The 17,015-nt window shown below is 42.0% G+C and overlaps 1 protein-coding gene across 3 annotated transcripts in view; it reads left to right on the top strand.

Annotated features, from left to right (window-relative positions):
* The window catches only part of atp11b (ATPase phospholipid transporting 11B (putative)), a 174,951-nt gene that overhangs the window by 15,840 nt on the left and 142,096 nt on the right, over window positions 1–17,015 (top strand). For all 3 annotated transcript variants that reach the window (XM_055645390.1, XM_055645388.1, XM_055645389.1), the window contains exons 2-5: window positions 8,417–8,533; window positions 9,868–9,957; window positions 13,331–13,411; window positions 15,481–15,588. In XM_055645390.1, the coding sequence (XP_055501365.1) occupies window positions 8,417–8,533; window positions 9,868–9,957; window positions 13,331–13,411; window positions 15,481–15,588 (396 nt within the window). The remainder of the gene's footprint in view (window positions 1–8,416; window positions 8,534–9,867; window positions 9,958–13,330; window positions 13,412–15,480; window positions 15,589–17,015) is intronic.

The raw sequence follows: 17,015 nt of genomic DNA, 5'->3' as shown, positions 1-17,015 counted from the left end.
CTAATTTCTATGTTTCTATCTGCAAATTTGCTAATGTTACTTTGAATCCCTTCATCCAAATCATTGATGTATATTGTAAATAGCTGCGGTCCCAGCACCGAGCCTTGAGGTACCCCACTGTTATCCAACACCATGTTGTTGGATAAGCAATTCCAGGTAATAGTCATAGAGCACAGAAACAAGCCCTTGGGCCCAACTTGTCCTTGCTAACCAAGGTTTAGATCCAGCATTATTGGAGGACCAAGTCCTGATGGTGCATTGGCATTGCCATGTGCATGTGATCCTCACCTTCAGGTTTAAGAGGAACTGCCAGAAACGCCTATTGGTCTCTGAATTGGTTTATTATTGTCAGATGTACTTAGATATAATGTGTAAAGAAGTAAAGAAGTTAAGTCTGACACACTTGTAACTTTACTTAATGTTTAATGATCACATAGGTTAGACACATTCCAGCAATGACTGCATACAGTCTATGACCGTGCTGGAACAGAGAGAGAGAGAGAGAGAGAGAGAGAGAGAGAGAGAGAGAGAGAGAGAGTTATTATACTTGATAACTAAGGCGTGGTTAGTGGTACAGAGGTAGCTATATTATTGGTTGCATGCTTGAACCATCTACATCCTTCCCCTTAGAAATCAAAAAAGAATTGGAGCCGTGGCAGTGTGATTACACAAAGCATGCGAGGTTAAACAAAGTCGCCGTAACGAACAGGCGGCTTAACAATGCGACCCGAACCCGTGCGTACAGTGCCTTCCCCCCCCCCTCCCATCGGAAAGAAGAGAAGGCGTAGTGGAAGCAGGCGAGAATGTTAAAGCAGGAGGAGACGCAGTCGGAGCGGGAGAGGCAGGAGGGGAAGGCGAACGTGCAGGAGGGGAAGCAACCCGGCCAAAACCTGGCGGCAGCGGAGGAGGAGAACGCAACAGGCGAGGGGTCTGGGGCATGCAGGGAACAGCAGGGCAATCGGCAGTAGCAGGCTGGAACAGCAACGGAGGAGCATAAGGACCCTCAGGTGCAGGCTTCGACTCGTTCACAGCCACAGGTGTTGACTGCTCCGACGATAGACAGTCCCATCGTAGTCTACCAGGTAAGATCTGGGAGAGTCAGCCACACCAACCACGGTCGCGAGGCGGGAATAGCCAGTGGTAGTCTGCATCCGAACGACCTGCCCGGGCAGTAGAGGCGACAGCGGTCGGTAGGACTTGTCGTGCGACCATCGTTGAACCTCGTGCTTCTGTTCAATCCGCTGGTGGACAGTGGCAGGCTCGAGCACTTTGGGTTGGGCGATTCGCATGGGTGGTCTTGTCATCCTCGACATCAGACGCTGGGCAGGGGAACCCATGGTCGGGTCCCGGGAGATGTTACGTAGGTTAAGTAAGCCCAGGTAGAAATCACAGTTGGACAGGCGGGACTGCTCTAGCGGACCCTTAGCACTCCGCACAGCCCGCGCAGCCGGGCCGTTACTTTGTGGGTACTCAGGGCTGCTAGTGTAGTGATGGAAGTTCCACCTGGCAGCGAAAGCCTTGAATTCTGCGCTTGTGAATTGCCAGCCATTGTCGGTCTGCAAGCGGACAGGGGCACCGAAGGTGGTGAAGTGCATGCGCAGTTTGCTGATGACCATCTCGGAGGTGATGGAAGGAAGTAGGTCCACCTCAAACCAGTTGGAGTACGAGTCAACCAGGACGAGAAACTGCTTGCCCCGCCATTCGAATATGTTGGCAGCCAGCGATGTCCAGGGCATGGTAGGCGCCGGCTGCTGCAAAAGAGGCTGGCGCTGCTGGTGTGGGGCGAGGTTGTTGCAGGGGAAACAGGAGGACACTCGGTCCCTGATGTATTTGGCCATACCAGGCCAGTAGAATTGTCCTTGGGCATGAGAAATAGTGGCATCGACCCCAGGATGACTGCTGTGGGCTGCGTTATAGTATAGATCATATAGAGAGGCTGGGACCACGACCTTGTGGCCCTTGACAATAACACCATCTTGGATCACCAGCTCATCGCGGACCAGGAAGAACGGCTGGGCACCCGACGGCAAAGTGGTGCGTCTGTCGAGCCACCCACGCTTGATAACGGCTGCGAGCTGCTGCAAAGCAGGGTCAGCGGCGGTGTGCTCGGTCAGGCACTGCAGCTGCTTGGTTGGGAAAAGTTGACGTTCAGTACCAACAGGTCTTCCTGCTCGTAAGGGTGACGGTCACAGGAGGCTTGTGGGGCACGAGACAGTGTGTCGGCCACATGCATCTCAGTGCCCCTCTTGTATACGATTTGGAAATCAAAATGCTGGAGCTGCAGCATCATGTGCTGCAGCCTGGCGGGGGCAACATGTATGGGTTTGTTAAGAATAGTCACTAATGGCTGGTGGTCGGTTTCGATTGTGAATTTGCTGCCGAAGAGAAAATCTTTAAATTTGGAGCAAGCGAACACCACTGCCAGGAGCTCCTTCTCGATCTGAGCATACCGTTGCTCCGTGTCGGTCATGGTCCGCGAGGCATACGAGACCGGTAACAGCGAACCGTCGTCATAGAGCTGCAGGCAAGCAGCACCGAGTCCAAAACGAGAGGCATCACAGGTAACAACAATGGGACGGCACAGGTCGAAGAATTTTAGTGTCGGGGTGCTGGTCAGCTTTGACTTCAGACATTCGAAAGCCTGCTGGTGTTGTGGAAACCAAGACAGTGTCTTTTTAGTTAGCTGCCTCAGGGACGAGCTCAGCTCACTGAGATTAGGTATGAACTCCCCGAGGTAATTGACCATGCCCAGGAATCGTTGCAGACCGAGGACGTCGGTTGGGGCTGACATCTCGGAGATTGCATTTGTCTTTTGCGGGTCGGGCTTCAGTCCATTAGAAGTGAAAATATGCCCGATGTAAGGCACTTCAGAGACGCGGAATCTGCACTTATTTTTGTTCAGTTTCAAATTGATCTGCCGGGCCCGGTCCAGGACCCGGCGGAGGTTCTTGTCATGTTCGGCGGCATTCTTCCCGCAGACTAGGATGTCATCCACGATGATGGCACATGGCATGCGCGGCGAACAGCTGTTCCATGGACCGCTGAAACACCTCGCTGGCAGAGTTAATACCAAATGGCATCCGTAGGAACTTGAATCTGCCATAAGGAGTGGCAAACGTTGTCAGGTCGGAGGAGCGTTTGTCGAGTGGTATTTGCCAGAAGGAACTCTTGGCATCAAGGACAGAGTAGACCGTGGCCTGCCCGACTTGAGCTGCAACATCTTCCACGGTTCTCATGGGGTACACAGTCATAGTCGAGAACATAGAACATGAGAGCCCGCGATGATTTCTTCAGCACGCAATTAAAAGTGGCCTTCCCCACTGGTTTCAGCACCTCGCCCCCATAAGCATGTAAAGTCGAACGGTCTGCAGTCAGCAGCTCATTATGTCTAATCTTTCTGAACAGGCTTGTTGACATAAAAGTGACCTTTGCCCCCGTGTCGAGCTTAGCCAAGAAAGAATAATTGTTGACAGTTATGAGGACCGATGGATCGGGGAGTCGAGCAGGTGCGTGTAGGAGTGTGAATACACTGGCGTCTCCTTGAGAACTAATTGGCTCAGAGTCGTGGGCAGTGTCAAGAGAGGAATGGGAACCAAACCCGTTATCGACTTGTACCAGGTTGTTTAATACTTGTCTAGAAGCTGGGGGAAATTTCCCACGGGATCGGCAGGCCGCCGAGAAATGATTCAATTTCTTGCAGAAATTGCAGGATTTTCCATAAGCCGGGCACTGCATCTGCATCGAATGCATATAATTACAATTGGGGCACTTTTTAACAACGTGCCCGCCGGGGAGGTAGTTTGCCCGCGGCGCAGGTCTAGTGTTGTCTATTTTGGGACGCGGTCTGTTGAGACCAGTTAAATTGATCGATCGGCTATCAGACTCCCACTGTCCGAACAGCAGGTCAACAACTTCAGCCAAGCCGCACGCGTGGATTGCTTCGGTCAGAGTAAGATCTGGCTTTCTCAATAGCTCCGATCGCAGTTTCTGATTCAGCATCCCTGTCACTAGAATGTCCCTAGTAAGCTGGTCAGTCATATTTTCAAATTGGCACCTTTGGGCGAGATAGCGCAGATCAGCAATAAAACACTCAACTGGTTCGTCAGGCTGTTGCTTCCTCGTAAAAACCTAGCTCGCTCTAAAATGCGGTTAGAGGGCAAGTCACAAATCTCAGCAAACTTTCGCAGCAAACATACCGGATCATTGGCAGACTCCGCAGGTACTTGAACTTGATCATTTTCATCCCGGACCGCGGGATTGTAGGCGAAGGCTAGTGCTCTCCTCATGGCATCAGGACCGGCAAGGTTCAGCAGAAGAGAGGCTTTGACGGCATCGGGATCGTTGCGATGAACGATATTAATGTAGTGTGCGAAATCCAACTCAAAAGTCGCCCAGCGCTCCGCAATGTCGGCATCAAAGACCAGGGACGAGGGTTTACGGCACGGGGATGCCATGGTGGCAAAGCGGTACGAAAAAACTCCGATAAAGCAACACTTTCAAAGAAATGAAACCCGATAAACAGGAGGCGGGCGTTTTAACTTTCTGACACCATGTAAAGAAGTTAAGTCTGACACACTTGTAACTTTACTTAATGTTTAATGATCACATAGGTTAGACACATTCCAGCACTGACTGCATACAGTCTATGACCGTGCTGGAACAGAGAGAGAGAGAGAGAGAGAGAGAGAGAGAGAGAGTTATTATACTTGATAACTAAGGCGTGGTTAGTGGTACAGAGGTAGCTATATTATTGGTTGCATGCATGAACCATCTAAATAATGGAAAACATGTGTGATATGCAGTCAATTCATTTGAGTACAATCTCAAGCCATAGCAGTAGCTCTCAGAATGTTCACTATTGACTGGAAATAAATTACTTCTAAATCGGTCAAAATTAGGATCTATGCCATGGTTTAAGGTAGGTTCTCTATTTAATTTTTAAGAAAGAACTGCAGATGCTGGAAAAATCGAAGGTAGATGAAAATGCTGGAGAAACTCAGCGGGTGAGGCAGCATCCATGGAGTGAAGGAATAGGCGACGTTTCGGGTCGAAATCAGTCTGAAGAAGGGTCTCGACCCGAAAAGTCTCCTCTTCCCCCACTCCCCCCTCCTCTCCCCAGCAGGCTGAGTGTTGCCACGAGGAGCAGAGCCATTGTGACGTCATCAGCTCGTTAGCTTTAAAAAATATTTCATTTTTGTGAACAGTTTTAATAAATAACTCAAGAAATAATTAATCAAATTTTCAGATGAGGCGATTTTTGAGATCATCAGGTAAATCTCTATCGGAATATGTAAAAATGTCACCGTTTGCAGGTCGTGTTTTCGAGGAGATGTGAATCACAGACAAACAAGACACACATACACAAATAAATACATCCACATCCAAGATCAGAATTTTATAATTATAGAGAGAGTTCAACTTTGGAGCTGTTCATTGCCTGGTACTTGTGTGATCTTTACTTCCTGCTCATTAGCTCATGTCTGAATGTCACTTTGTTGCATGCAGTCATGGGGTGTTTCATTCACTGGGGTGTTTTGAACGTTGTGCACTCATTAGTGAATATCACACTTTATCTAATGACAAAGTGAATGGTCAATGGGAGAACTGAAAATGTTTGGACCGTGGATATCACCCTGATAAAGTCCAGCAGCGATGCTCTGATTCATCTCCACACCTCCAACCAGATTGTGAATGAAATGACTTCAATCATTGAAAAGTTTTTTGCCTTACTAGGACTCCTTATTGCCACACTTGTTCAAAGATTGCTTTGATGCTAAGTAACTCCTCTCCCCTAAGGAATTCTGCATTTTTTTCCATGTTTGGATCAAGAGGTTTGGTGTGAATGATACTGGTGATGAGTAATTTATTCAGATTTTAGGTTCTACTCAATAGAGGCTTATTTTTATATTGCCAATACATTCTCTACAATTGCTCAATATTGCTATCCTTTTGATGAGTTGAAAAAAATTGACTTAATCTTTTCATTTCATTTGTGATTTTACTTTTTGCCTATCTGCTTTCAGCAATTCTGAAATAGTGAGCTTGTGTATGGCTGGTTCAGAAAGAATTGATTAGCATGGTTACATTGGTTTGAATGCAAGGCATCCCACATTAGATGGAGTTATTCTTAATGAAATATTTACTATAATCCACAACACAAGAATATAAAAGCTACCGATCTCCACTAGCGTAACACAAAGGCCAACAGCTGGATGAACAGTGAGTTAAGCCTCAATTGTGGAACCAAAGGGTTGGTCAACATTTCGGGTCATGACAATGCGTCAGGACTGACAGTGTAGCGGGAAGAGGACAAATCTAAAGAGGTGAGAGTGAAGGGTGAGGCAAAGGCTGGTAGATGAAAGGTAGAATTGGATGAGATGGGGAAGGTGGATAGATGGAGCCAGGTAAAAGAGTGTGAGACACATGCAGGTGGGTGATGGGTGGAAACAGATAAGGAAATGCATAGACAGATAGATCTAGGTGGGGGAGAGGAGTGGGAAGGTAGAGACAAAGGCTGGAAGGTGCTAGACTGGAGATACAGTGTAGTAACAGGGTCTTCAGCCCACCAAGTACGTGCCGATTAGCAATCACCCCGTACCCTAACACTATCCTACACACTAGGGACAATTTACAATTTTAGCAAAGCCAATGAACCTGCAAACCTATATGTCTTTGGAGTGTGGGAGGAAACAGGAACACCCAGAGAAAACCCATGCAATCACAGGGAAAACATACAAACTTTGTATGCAATCGAACCCGGGTGTCTGGCGCTGCATGGCAGCCGATCTACCGCTACGCCACTGGGCTGCTTAGTGGAACCGCATGTAGTATCCGATGGTGGGCAGATGGAACCCGATGGGGAAGAGGATGGGAAGTATAGGCTAGCGGAGAAAGAAAACAAGGTGGATAGGTATTTGCGTGGTGGAGAGATTGAAATGGGAAAGATGAATGAAGCAAGAGACAACCCAGATGAACTGCTAAGAATGCAAAAGGAATACGAAGGTGTCGTTACCTGAAATTGGAAAATTCAATGTTCATATCATTGGATTGTAGGCTACCCAAGAGGATATGAAGTGTTAAGGGCCTGTCCCACCAGCATGCGATTGCATGCGTCTAGCGCGACCAAACGTGGTCGCTTGAGGCGTACGGCCTCGCGGGGCTGGCCCCAATTCCAACCGCGGAGGTGTATGGAGTTGTGCGGGGCTGGTCATCATACTCACCAATCAGCTGGGCAGGAGGCGGGCTGATTGAATTTGGACGTCGGGCGGTGACGTCATCGCGCAATGCCACGCGCTAGGCGCACGCCGTCAAGACGCTGCGTACGACATCGAGACGCTGCGTACGGCCTCAATGCAGCTGCGGGCTGACAGGCCGTTGTCGCGCGAGATTTTCGGACAGTGTAAGATTTTTGGAGCCCCGCTCGATGTCAGGACCAGCCCCGCACAACTCCATACGCCTCCGCCGATCGAAGTGGGACCGGCCCCGTGAGGCCATACGCCTCAAACGACCACGTTTAGTCGCGCTAGACGCATGCTATCGCATGCTGTTGGGACAGGCCCTTTATTCTAGTTCTTATCTCGGCCTTCCCTCTCACTACTTTATACTGTATTTTGCCACTGCAGTCCTGAGGCCGAGTTACAACCCATATAATCAAATATCTCTCGTGCAAGTAAGATTCCAGCATTTGAGTCACTTGGTGGAAACTTTCTTCTGTCTCCACTGTGAACAACATTGTTAGAATGAGTTTATTCCTTGCAACATTAATAATTTGAAAATCTAGTGCAAAATTCCATGTACATTTTCTATCATTGAAATCGCAGTGGAATTACAAAATAAACTGAATAAATGTCATAAATTGCATAAATAAATTTAATATACATTTCAGAACAAAAAATGGATAACGTTCTTTTAATTGAATATTTCCATGCAAAGCTGAGCAGCAATCATGGCTAATGTGTTGCACTGTATTGCGTATGTTGTACAAGTCAGATGCTGTCATGATAAAATTATTTAATATGCCGATCAGATTACATGTTGAATAATGTATCCAGTTCCAGCCAAGAGACAAAACAACATTAACTGGGCTTTGCAGATCTATTTGCATTAAGTATAATCCAAAGAAACATTAGGGTATAAATATGCTTCAATAAACTTCATACTGATAGCTATTTGAATATCTCTTTCAAGGTTAATCAAAATATGCACTTTAAATTTTGTCAGCTAATTCGTCGTGCCCTTAAGTGTTACTTAGGCACAAACCTTGTTTGGTATGGTTTAATAATTCCTAGACTTTTGAGGTATCGCAATCAATTTTATATTAGTTTTTGGAAAATTTGTTATGGGTACTTTTTATGGGTATTTATATTTGATGTTGAATTACCCTATTGAAAGAATACAAATGTCTTTTATCTTGCAGGGATTTGACCCGCCACATCAGAGTCCCACAAGGACAATTTATGTTTCCAATCAGTTCCCTGAGCACAGTCCTTTTGTTCGCCAGAAGTTTCCAGACAATCGGATAATATCGTCCAAGGTAATGAGCAATGGAAATTGGTAGAACATTTCATAATATCTGCTCTTTCATAACGTTACTATGAGTTCTTGCAATTTATTGGAAATTTAATTTACTTATATAACTTTTTTTGACAGTAATAACATGCCTGCTTTGATCTGAGTATTCTGATTATTTTTGCAGTTGAAACATGTCTGTGATAATTGCACAGGAATTATGATACTAAAATAGGCCACTAAATTGTATATCCTAGTCTTATTATGCATCAAAGTTTGATCAAACTTTGTCAATGCATCCTGTCTTTCATCTTTCATGTACTAATGTAGTTGTCCTTTAAATATAGCCACATTCTTTTAACTGCACAGATGGTATTTGCCTTGAGAATGCCAAGTTGCATATTTTAACCCCTCTCTACAAAGATTTCCCCTGAATTCTTTCTTGGGTTTATTGTTACCTGTTTTATATTTATAGCCCTTAGCGTTTGCCTACCAGATAACATCTGTTTTCTTGGGGCCTATAAAACATTTCATAATCTTAAAGGGTCACCTAAAGGCCTTCTGTACCAATAAGATGTTTTTTCCAGTGCATATACACAGAAAAAAATAGTTTATTTTTGAGGGGGTCTCCTGGCCAGCCGGTCGGAGGAGGTGGCGTCTCCCAGCCAGCCGCACATGCTCGAATGTTCACCATGGGAGAGTCTTGCCTTCTGCGCCCTTAAGGGCGACTTCGGGAAGAGATAATCCACTCTCCAATTGTTTAGAAATCCCAAAGGTTCAACATCCAGCTCACTTGGTTTTATTTCTTGCACTCCCTTTAAACCTGTCATGGCCCCATTTCCCACGCTCCATTTAAAATCACTAGGGCCTCTAGGAAATGTATTATATCTCTATGTAACATGCAAAGAAATGTAATTTAAAAATGTCTAGGTGTATTATTAAGAGTCATAAACAACAGTCAAGATGAATTGCAGTCCAGCACCAGCAACGTCTGTGACAGGTTTGTGGAGTTTTACTGCACCTAGTTATTCAAGGTTGTCCATAATTTTTTGGGCTTGAAAACATTTAACTGCCATATCTTAATCAATATTGAAATTTGTTTTGTAATCTGTAATTTTGATAAGATTCCACTTTCTTTCTTGAAGGTGACTTGTTGCTATGCCAGGATAGGCCACAACCGTATTGACGCAAATAATGAGTACAAATATTGTGACTTGAATCCAAGCTGAAGAGGTCTAATGGCAGCGAAGTGGATATCCCTTTAATGTGATAGAATTCATTTTTCATTTGTATTGCATCTTGTGGCCTTTTTAAACATTTGCATTGCAGGCATAATTGTTTTTCCTTTATTTCTTGCAGTACACGCTATGGAATTTTATCCCAAAAAATTTATTTGAACAATTCCGAAGAATAGCCAACTTCTACTTTCTTGTAATTTTTCTTGTACAAGTAAGTTTATCTGGTAACCAAATGTGATCAATATTATTGATTGAAATTTCTTGCTTTTGAATTAACGAACATTATTAAAATTTGAATTAGTCTGTCTGGCTTAAAAGTTTGAATGCCTCATTTAAATATCATCCTGGATTCAGAAATGGGATCCCGTTGTTGAGTATTACTGGTTACATAAAGCTAATTAGCATGGAATTTCAAGCAGTTTATGTGGTCATGTCCTACTCCAGCTGTAAAGTTTTGTTTTTCCTATGTAAATTAAATCAAAAACCCCGCAGCTTATTTGAGTTCATTTTATAAATAATACTACGATGAAGGTGATATTTCAGACTAAATTTTGAACCTATTGACACTGCAGTGAGTATCCAGTTATTTTAGCAATCCTTTTTGTAAGACAAATTTGATTCAGATTTTAAACTTAGTGATAAACTGTACAGGGAGAGCTTTAATGATTGTGGAAATCATTTATCACTGCCAAGGGCACTGCGAGTAAAATTAATCTTGCATTAACAGCAAATGTTTAACAAAGTGTTTTTAATTATTAGATGTATAGAATCTTAAGAAGTAGAACCAGGAGAAGCTGTAACACCGATAAAACCTGCTCATTATTTCAGTACCACCAACATCACGACTTTGCTTCAACACCACTTGCTCCATTTGCCTTCACAACTGCATGCTGACTTTCATTTTTGAGTAAACCCAGATCTCTCTGAATGTCAGCATTAGTCTTGCATCATTTAAATAACGTATTTCCAATCTCCTTTCAAAAGTGGAGAATCATGCATTTCTCCACATCTGCCAACATTTTGCCTAGTTTTTTAATCTCACAAATATCCTTTTGCAGACTATCCTCCTATAGCATGCTTCCCTAACCCCTCCCCCACCACATGCTTTATCCATGTTTAGTCTTTTCATCTAAGTCCTTAAAGTTCATTTGTAAATAGGAAAGGTCTCAGAACATATCCTTGGATCTCCCAATAATTACAATTTGCCAATCTGAAAATGTGCCCGTTTTTCCCAATTTGGGTTTCCTGTGTTAACAAATCATGTAACAAGGCTAATGTTACTGTCAATCCATGAGCACCTTTGTAGTTACCTGAAATACAATCCTATCAAATGCTTCTTTGAAATTGAAATACACAATAGCCTCTGGCTCCTCATTTGGCCAGACACCTCCTTAAAGAATCTAAATACATTTGATAAGCATAATTGCCCTTTCATAAAATAATCTGATCCTGCCGAATGTTATACATTTCCAAATGCATTATTATCTCTTCCTAAATAATGGATTCTACCATTTTCCAAGGCATCTAATGTAAGGTTAACTGTACTATAGTCCCTCTCCTCTCCCGCTAGTTTCTTGAATAGCTGTGTTGTATTTCCTGCTTTCCATTCCACTGGGGACTTCCATTAGCTAGGGATTTGTTTTAAATGGTACCCAGCTTCCACTACCTCGTTTGGTCTCCTCATTTACAATCCTAGAAAGCATCCCCTTAGTTCCAATGTTATAACAGCCTTTTAGTCGCACAGATTTGCTTTATACTTTGGCTCCAATTATATTTGCTACTAATTTTAAGATGCCTTTAATATCTACTGATGTAAAGACATACACAAAATATTTAAACATTAACGCTATTTGTATGAAATATCGAATATGTTAACTATTGTTTCTATTGACATATGCAATTATACTCCATTAAATAATGTACCTTGCATTCTGAACTAGGGTTCCTCCCTAAAACGTCACCTATCCATTTTCTCTAGATGCAGCCTGACCCCTGAGTTTGTGTGTATCTTTACCAGCATTTTGTGTTATCTTTACCATATAGCAATTCATATTTATAGTTTGCAGTAACAAAAGTAAACTTACAATTATTAAAAATATCTTTGCATTTGAAAATCCTTGCGGGAAAAATAACTTTGTTAAGCATTGCAAGTATTTCAGTGGTTGATGCAGGTACAATAACAACATTTAAAAAAACATTTGGATAGGTGAATTTTCAATGGATATGGGGCAGGAATAGGCAAATGGAACTAGCTTGGATGGGCAAGGACAGGTTGGGCCAAAGGGCCTGTTTCAATGCCCTATGACTCCATGACTTTGAATCTGAAACTCCCTAGCACCTAGCACCTATTTCCCTGTTGATCCAATTGTCCTCATAAGGAAGATATACAATAAAAGCAAGAGTAACAGGCATCATCTGTGGAGAGAAGGAATGGGTGGCGTTTTGAGACAGGACTCTTCTTGATACTTATAAAGGAGATAAGACAAGAGATTACTTAGGAATACAACTGTTGCATTATAGCAGCTACCTGTATAACCTCTGTGGTAGAAAAGGCAAAGGAGACAAGTGGCTGAGATCACTTCAACTCAACAGATAGACAAAAAGTCTGGAGAAACTCAGCGGGTGAGGCCGCATCTATGGAGCGAAGGAATAGGTGACTTTTCGAGGGGGGGGAGGGGAGGGGGGGTGGGTGGGGGTGGCGGGGCGGGAAGAAGAAAGGAAGAAGACAGTAGGCTGTGGGAGAGCTTGGAAGGGGAGGGGAAGGAGGGAGAAAGCAAGGACTATCTGAAATTGGGGAGGTCAATTTTCATACCGCTGGGGTGTAAACTACCCAAGCAAAATATGAGGTACTGCTCCTCCAATTTGTGGTAGGACTCACTCTGGCCATGGAAGAGGCCCTGGACAGAAAGATCGGATTCGGAATGGGAGGGGGAGTTGAAGTGCTGAGCCACCGGGAGACCAGGTTGGTTATTACGAAAGGTGCGGAAGCGATCGCCAAGCCTGTGCTTGGTCTCACCGATTTAGAGCAGCTGACACCTAGAGCAGCGGATGCAATAGATGAGGATGGAGGAGGTGCAGGTGAACCTCTGCCGCACCTGGAAAGACTGCTTGGGTCCTTGGATGTAGTCGAGGGGGGAGGTAAAGCGACAGGTGTAGCATTTCCAAAACCAAAATGGGAGGAGATGGGAAGATGTGGCCAATGGTGGGATCCCATTGGAGGTGGCGAAAATGTCAGAGGATTATCTGTTGTATGTGATGGCTGGTAGGGTGGAAGGTGAGGACAAGGGGTACTCTGTCCTTGTTACGAGTTGGGGGATGGGGAGTGGGAGCAGAGCTGTGGGATATAGAGGAGACCCTGGTGAGTGCCTCATCTATAGTAGAAGAGGGGAAACCCTGTTCCCTAAAGCTTCAACTCAACAATTCATTTGCCTGATAATTTTCAGTGAAACATCATTGATTCTAGTTTGGTCCAGTGCATTGGTCAATATTTTAATGATAACTGATCAGTCTCTTTATACTGTAATGTTTCAGTCTCTATTGAACATAATTCCATAAATATGCAAATATGCATCATTTTTTTCCAGTTGATGATAGATACTCCGACTAGTCCTTTCACAAGTGGGCTGCCATTATTTTTTGTAATTACCGTAACAGCAATTAAACAGGTGAGAAATATATTCTGTATATTAGCCTTTAAATCACTGTTTTTTTTTTACCATAGTTGTACATTGTTACAAATCATGTTAACTTGATAACATCGTTCAGAAATTAGCCGTAAAGGCATTTGAGAAATAAAAACAAAATGTTTGCGTTTGTTTTATTTCATATTATCTGCTGGGTTTTTTAATTTTTAAAGATATTTGAGAAACACGTTGATTTTTCTGTCTTGTGGAACAGGATAAATTATTTTAGTTAAAGCACCACGTCGACTGGAAGCAAACTCTTTTCAGCCTTATTTGTTTTCTATTGAAGGAAAAATATTATTGGCTCTTTGACAATTATGTGCATGGATTTAATCTGTTTCTCTAACAAGCCTCTTTTTGATTATATATTCATATTTTATCATCAGATTTGAAACTGAAAATGACCAATGACAATATGTGCATTCTGTGGTGCCATTTCCTCTGTAATATGGCTCAGTTACAGTATTTACCTCACTGAAGTTGATTCCGACAGCCCTGTATCTGTTGCCATGACAGCAGGATGTGATCTGGACTATATTATTCTTTACCACATGTATTTGTTAATCCCAATATAATTTGTTAAAGATTATATTGAATAATACAATGGAGTGCCGTTTAATTTCAGGTTACTTTACTGGACACTAGGTGAAATATGCAAAACACAATGCATGTGATTTTTATCATTTGAAATATTGTATATAAATACAAAAATGCATGCCCACTTTAAACCCCTTTAAAATGTTAAAATATCAAATTTTGGACATCTAATGAATTTTGTTGTATGCTTTTTGAAAGTCCATTTAAACCGAGCTCACTGTTTGAGTTTTTAATTTACTTACTTATTCAAACATTTTATTTTGTCAATTTTAAGATTAGTTGAGGTGGTACAAGTGCATGCACAATGTGCCTTTTTTTAAAATTAACGATTAACTCCGAACGCACAACACTGTTTGCTTTCATTTTTATTTCCTACCTGATTCCTAGCTTATAATTGTTCCATTTTATACCATCTGTTCAGTTTACAATTCTTTCATTGTAAGTAGAAAGATGACTCCCACAGCATGTAAGTATTTGGAGGAATACTGAGATTTTGCATGTATTTTTTCTCAGTTTATACTCTTTAATTGCCTTAACCTTCTTCTAGTGCTGCTAGCTGGTATGGGTATTGTGCATGTACTTATTTAAGGAATATTATTTAATGGTTTTAATCAATAGTTTAATTTGAAAATTATACAGCCTTTCACAACAAACTTTATTCATTCCGAGGATGCATTTATGCTAAAGCAGCTGGATTGGTAAACCAAACCTGCATCGATTTAACTTCCAAAATCTACTACAAAACTTGAAGTTTGATCTACATGGAACAACACAACATAAAATGCAACAGATTATTGATTTGGATTTGTACAAGAGTTGGCGGAGATCCTGATTCCAAATTTGGTCAAAAACATTAATGGTGCAATGCTTGTAACAAAGATTAAAGCATTTTCAGCTTGGCCTATTATGATTAAGTACCTTAATCATGCAAACACTTTGAATAGCATTTCTAAACATAAATGCAGTGTGAAAAAATACAGTTTTGTTTTATTTACAATTTGGTCTAAATATTGTAATTTAGGAGGATCGCGAGTTAATCTCTCTTTTGGATATGCGGATTGTATGGGATTTGAGAAGAAATATCAATTTTAACTTAAAAAGTGAAATTTATAAACTGAATTATAAATCTTTGATAACTTTTCATCTAGAATTCCTGCAATATTTCAGAGATTAATGTACAAATACTTATCTCCTTCCCATTAAAAAAAAAAGTTAGCTACCGATAAACCCTGACCATTGTCATATTTTAAAAGTTCCAACATGAATAATAACAAGGAAAAGTTGAAATTGTGCCTGGATTAAAATCATTGTACATAACAATGTACAACATTCAACAGAATATTGATAATATGTTTTTGAGCTTTTAAATCCTCGTTTTCAATGTTTTCTGCTAAAATACGCATAATTTGACGGTACAAAGTAGTTTTATTAATTATTGACATTTTGTACATTAGGGTTATGAGGATTTGTTACGACATAAAGCAGACAATGAAGTAAATAACACTCCTGTGTATGTAATTCGAAGTGGGGGGCTTGTCCAGACAAGATCACAAAACATAAGGGTAAGTCTCAAACAGATTTGGTAGAAAAATGAAATTATTCGGGCAACATGTTTCAAAGATGAATTGAGATAAAATCCATTGATTGGTCATTACTTCCCTTTTGATTATACCGATACTGTGCAATTAATTGGATTTTTTTTCTGTTTCGTTTGAATTTCTTCCAGAAGTCGTCAACACTTCATTAGCTGTGAGCATCATCCTTTTTGTTACTCAATCTCCAGGCCTCTATCACAGACATTTTCTTTGCTGTCACCTCTTCAACTTAAAATAGCATATCATATCCCTTTCTAACCTCACTGACCTCCCCTAACAATTGTAATGATTTTACGGACATACATTCCAAGATCCCCTATTACTTCACGCTACTCAATAGCGTGTAATTTATTGTGCATTCTCTTTTTCTGGTTGTTGCTTCCTAAAGGCACTAATCATTTCTCTACCTTCCTGCAGACTAAAGCTTCCCTCTGCTTATTGCAAACCACATGTTCATTCTTTATTATGACTTTTTGTGTTTAAACCATTAAAAAATATATAAAACCTGAGTACTAAGCTCTGTGGAACTTCACACAAGCAGCTTTGCAGTTGCAAAAATACTCATCAACCACAATAATTTGCTTCCTGTTCCTAACACAATCTTGAATTCAATTTGCCCCTTTCCCTTTATATCCCATGGGTTCTTAACTTTTGTGACCAACTTTGTCTTTGGACCACACATGTACTGTCTCCCTAATCCAACATGTTGCCACCTCAAAATCGAATCGAATCCGCTGATCTGAACTTTTAACAGAATTGTGTCAACTATACTTAATTGCATGGAGGTTCAAACTGACCTTCAGAGTAGATTTAAATACTTTAGCTGTCATTGTGAAGAGGAGGGTTAAATCTCGAGGGAATTTAGAAATCCTGGTGCTTGGAAGTAGGTGAAGCAACGACTGGAAGTGGGATGGCTTTAAGGCAGGTGGATACAGAGTAGTGTGATGACCATGTGATTTTTTTTTTTCTCCCATCCCTTTATTTCCTTTCACCCACTAGCATGTGCTTCTACATTTTGCAATCCACGTTCCTCCTTTATCAGATTACACCATTTGCACCCTTTTGCAGTCTTGCCAGTTCTTGCTCCACTCCTTCCCCTCACCTTTATCTATCAGCTCTCTTCCCCCGACTCCATCAGTCTAAAGAAGGATCCGGGCCCAATTTGATGTTTATCAATTTCCCTCCACTAAAGCTGCCTGACCTGCTGGGTTCATCCATCAATTTGTTTTTTGCTATTTAGTTTTACTATTTAGCCAAGTTATGTAGTTTAAGGGACAATAAAATTAACTGAAGGGCACCAAAACAACCCATGGAACTACAGGCCAGTAAACGTCAGTGGTGGGAAAGGGGGAGATTGTGAGGGGACAGGATCTAATACCATTTAGATGGAAGGG

Source organism: Leucoraja erinacea, chromosome 14 (genome assembly GCF_028641065.1).
Source record: "Leucoraja erinacea ecotype New England chromosome 14, Leri_hhj_1, whole genome shotgun sequence".
Taxonomy (NCBI): domain Eukaryota; kingdom Metazoa; phylum Chordata; class Chondrichthyes; order Rajiformes; family Rajidae; genus Leucoraja; species Leucoraja erinaceus.
This window is presented reverse-complemented; position numbering and strand designations above follow the sequence as displayed.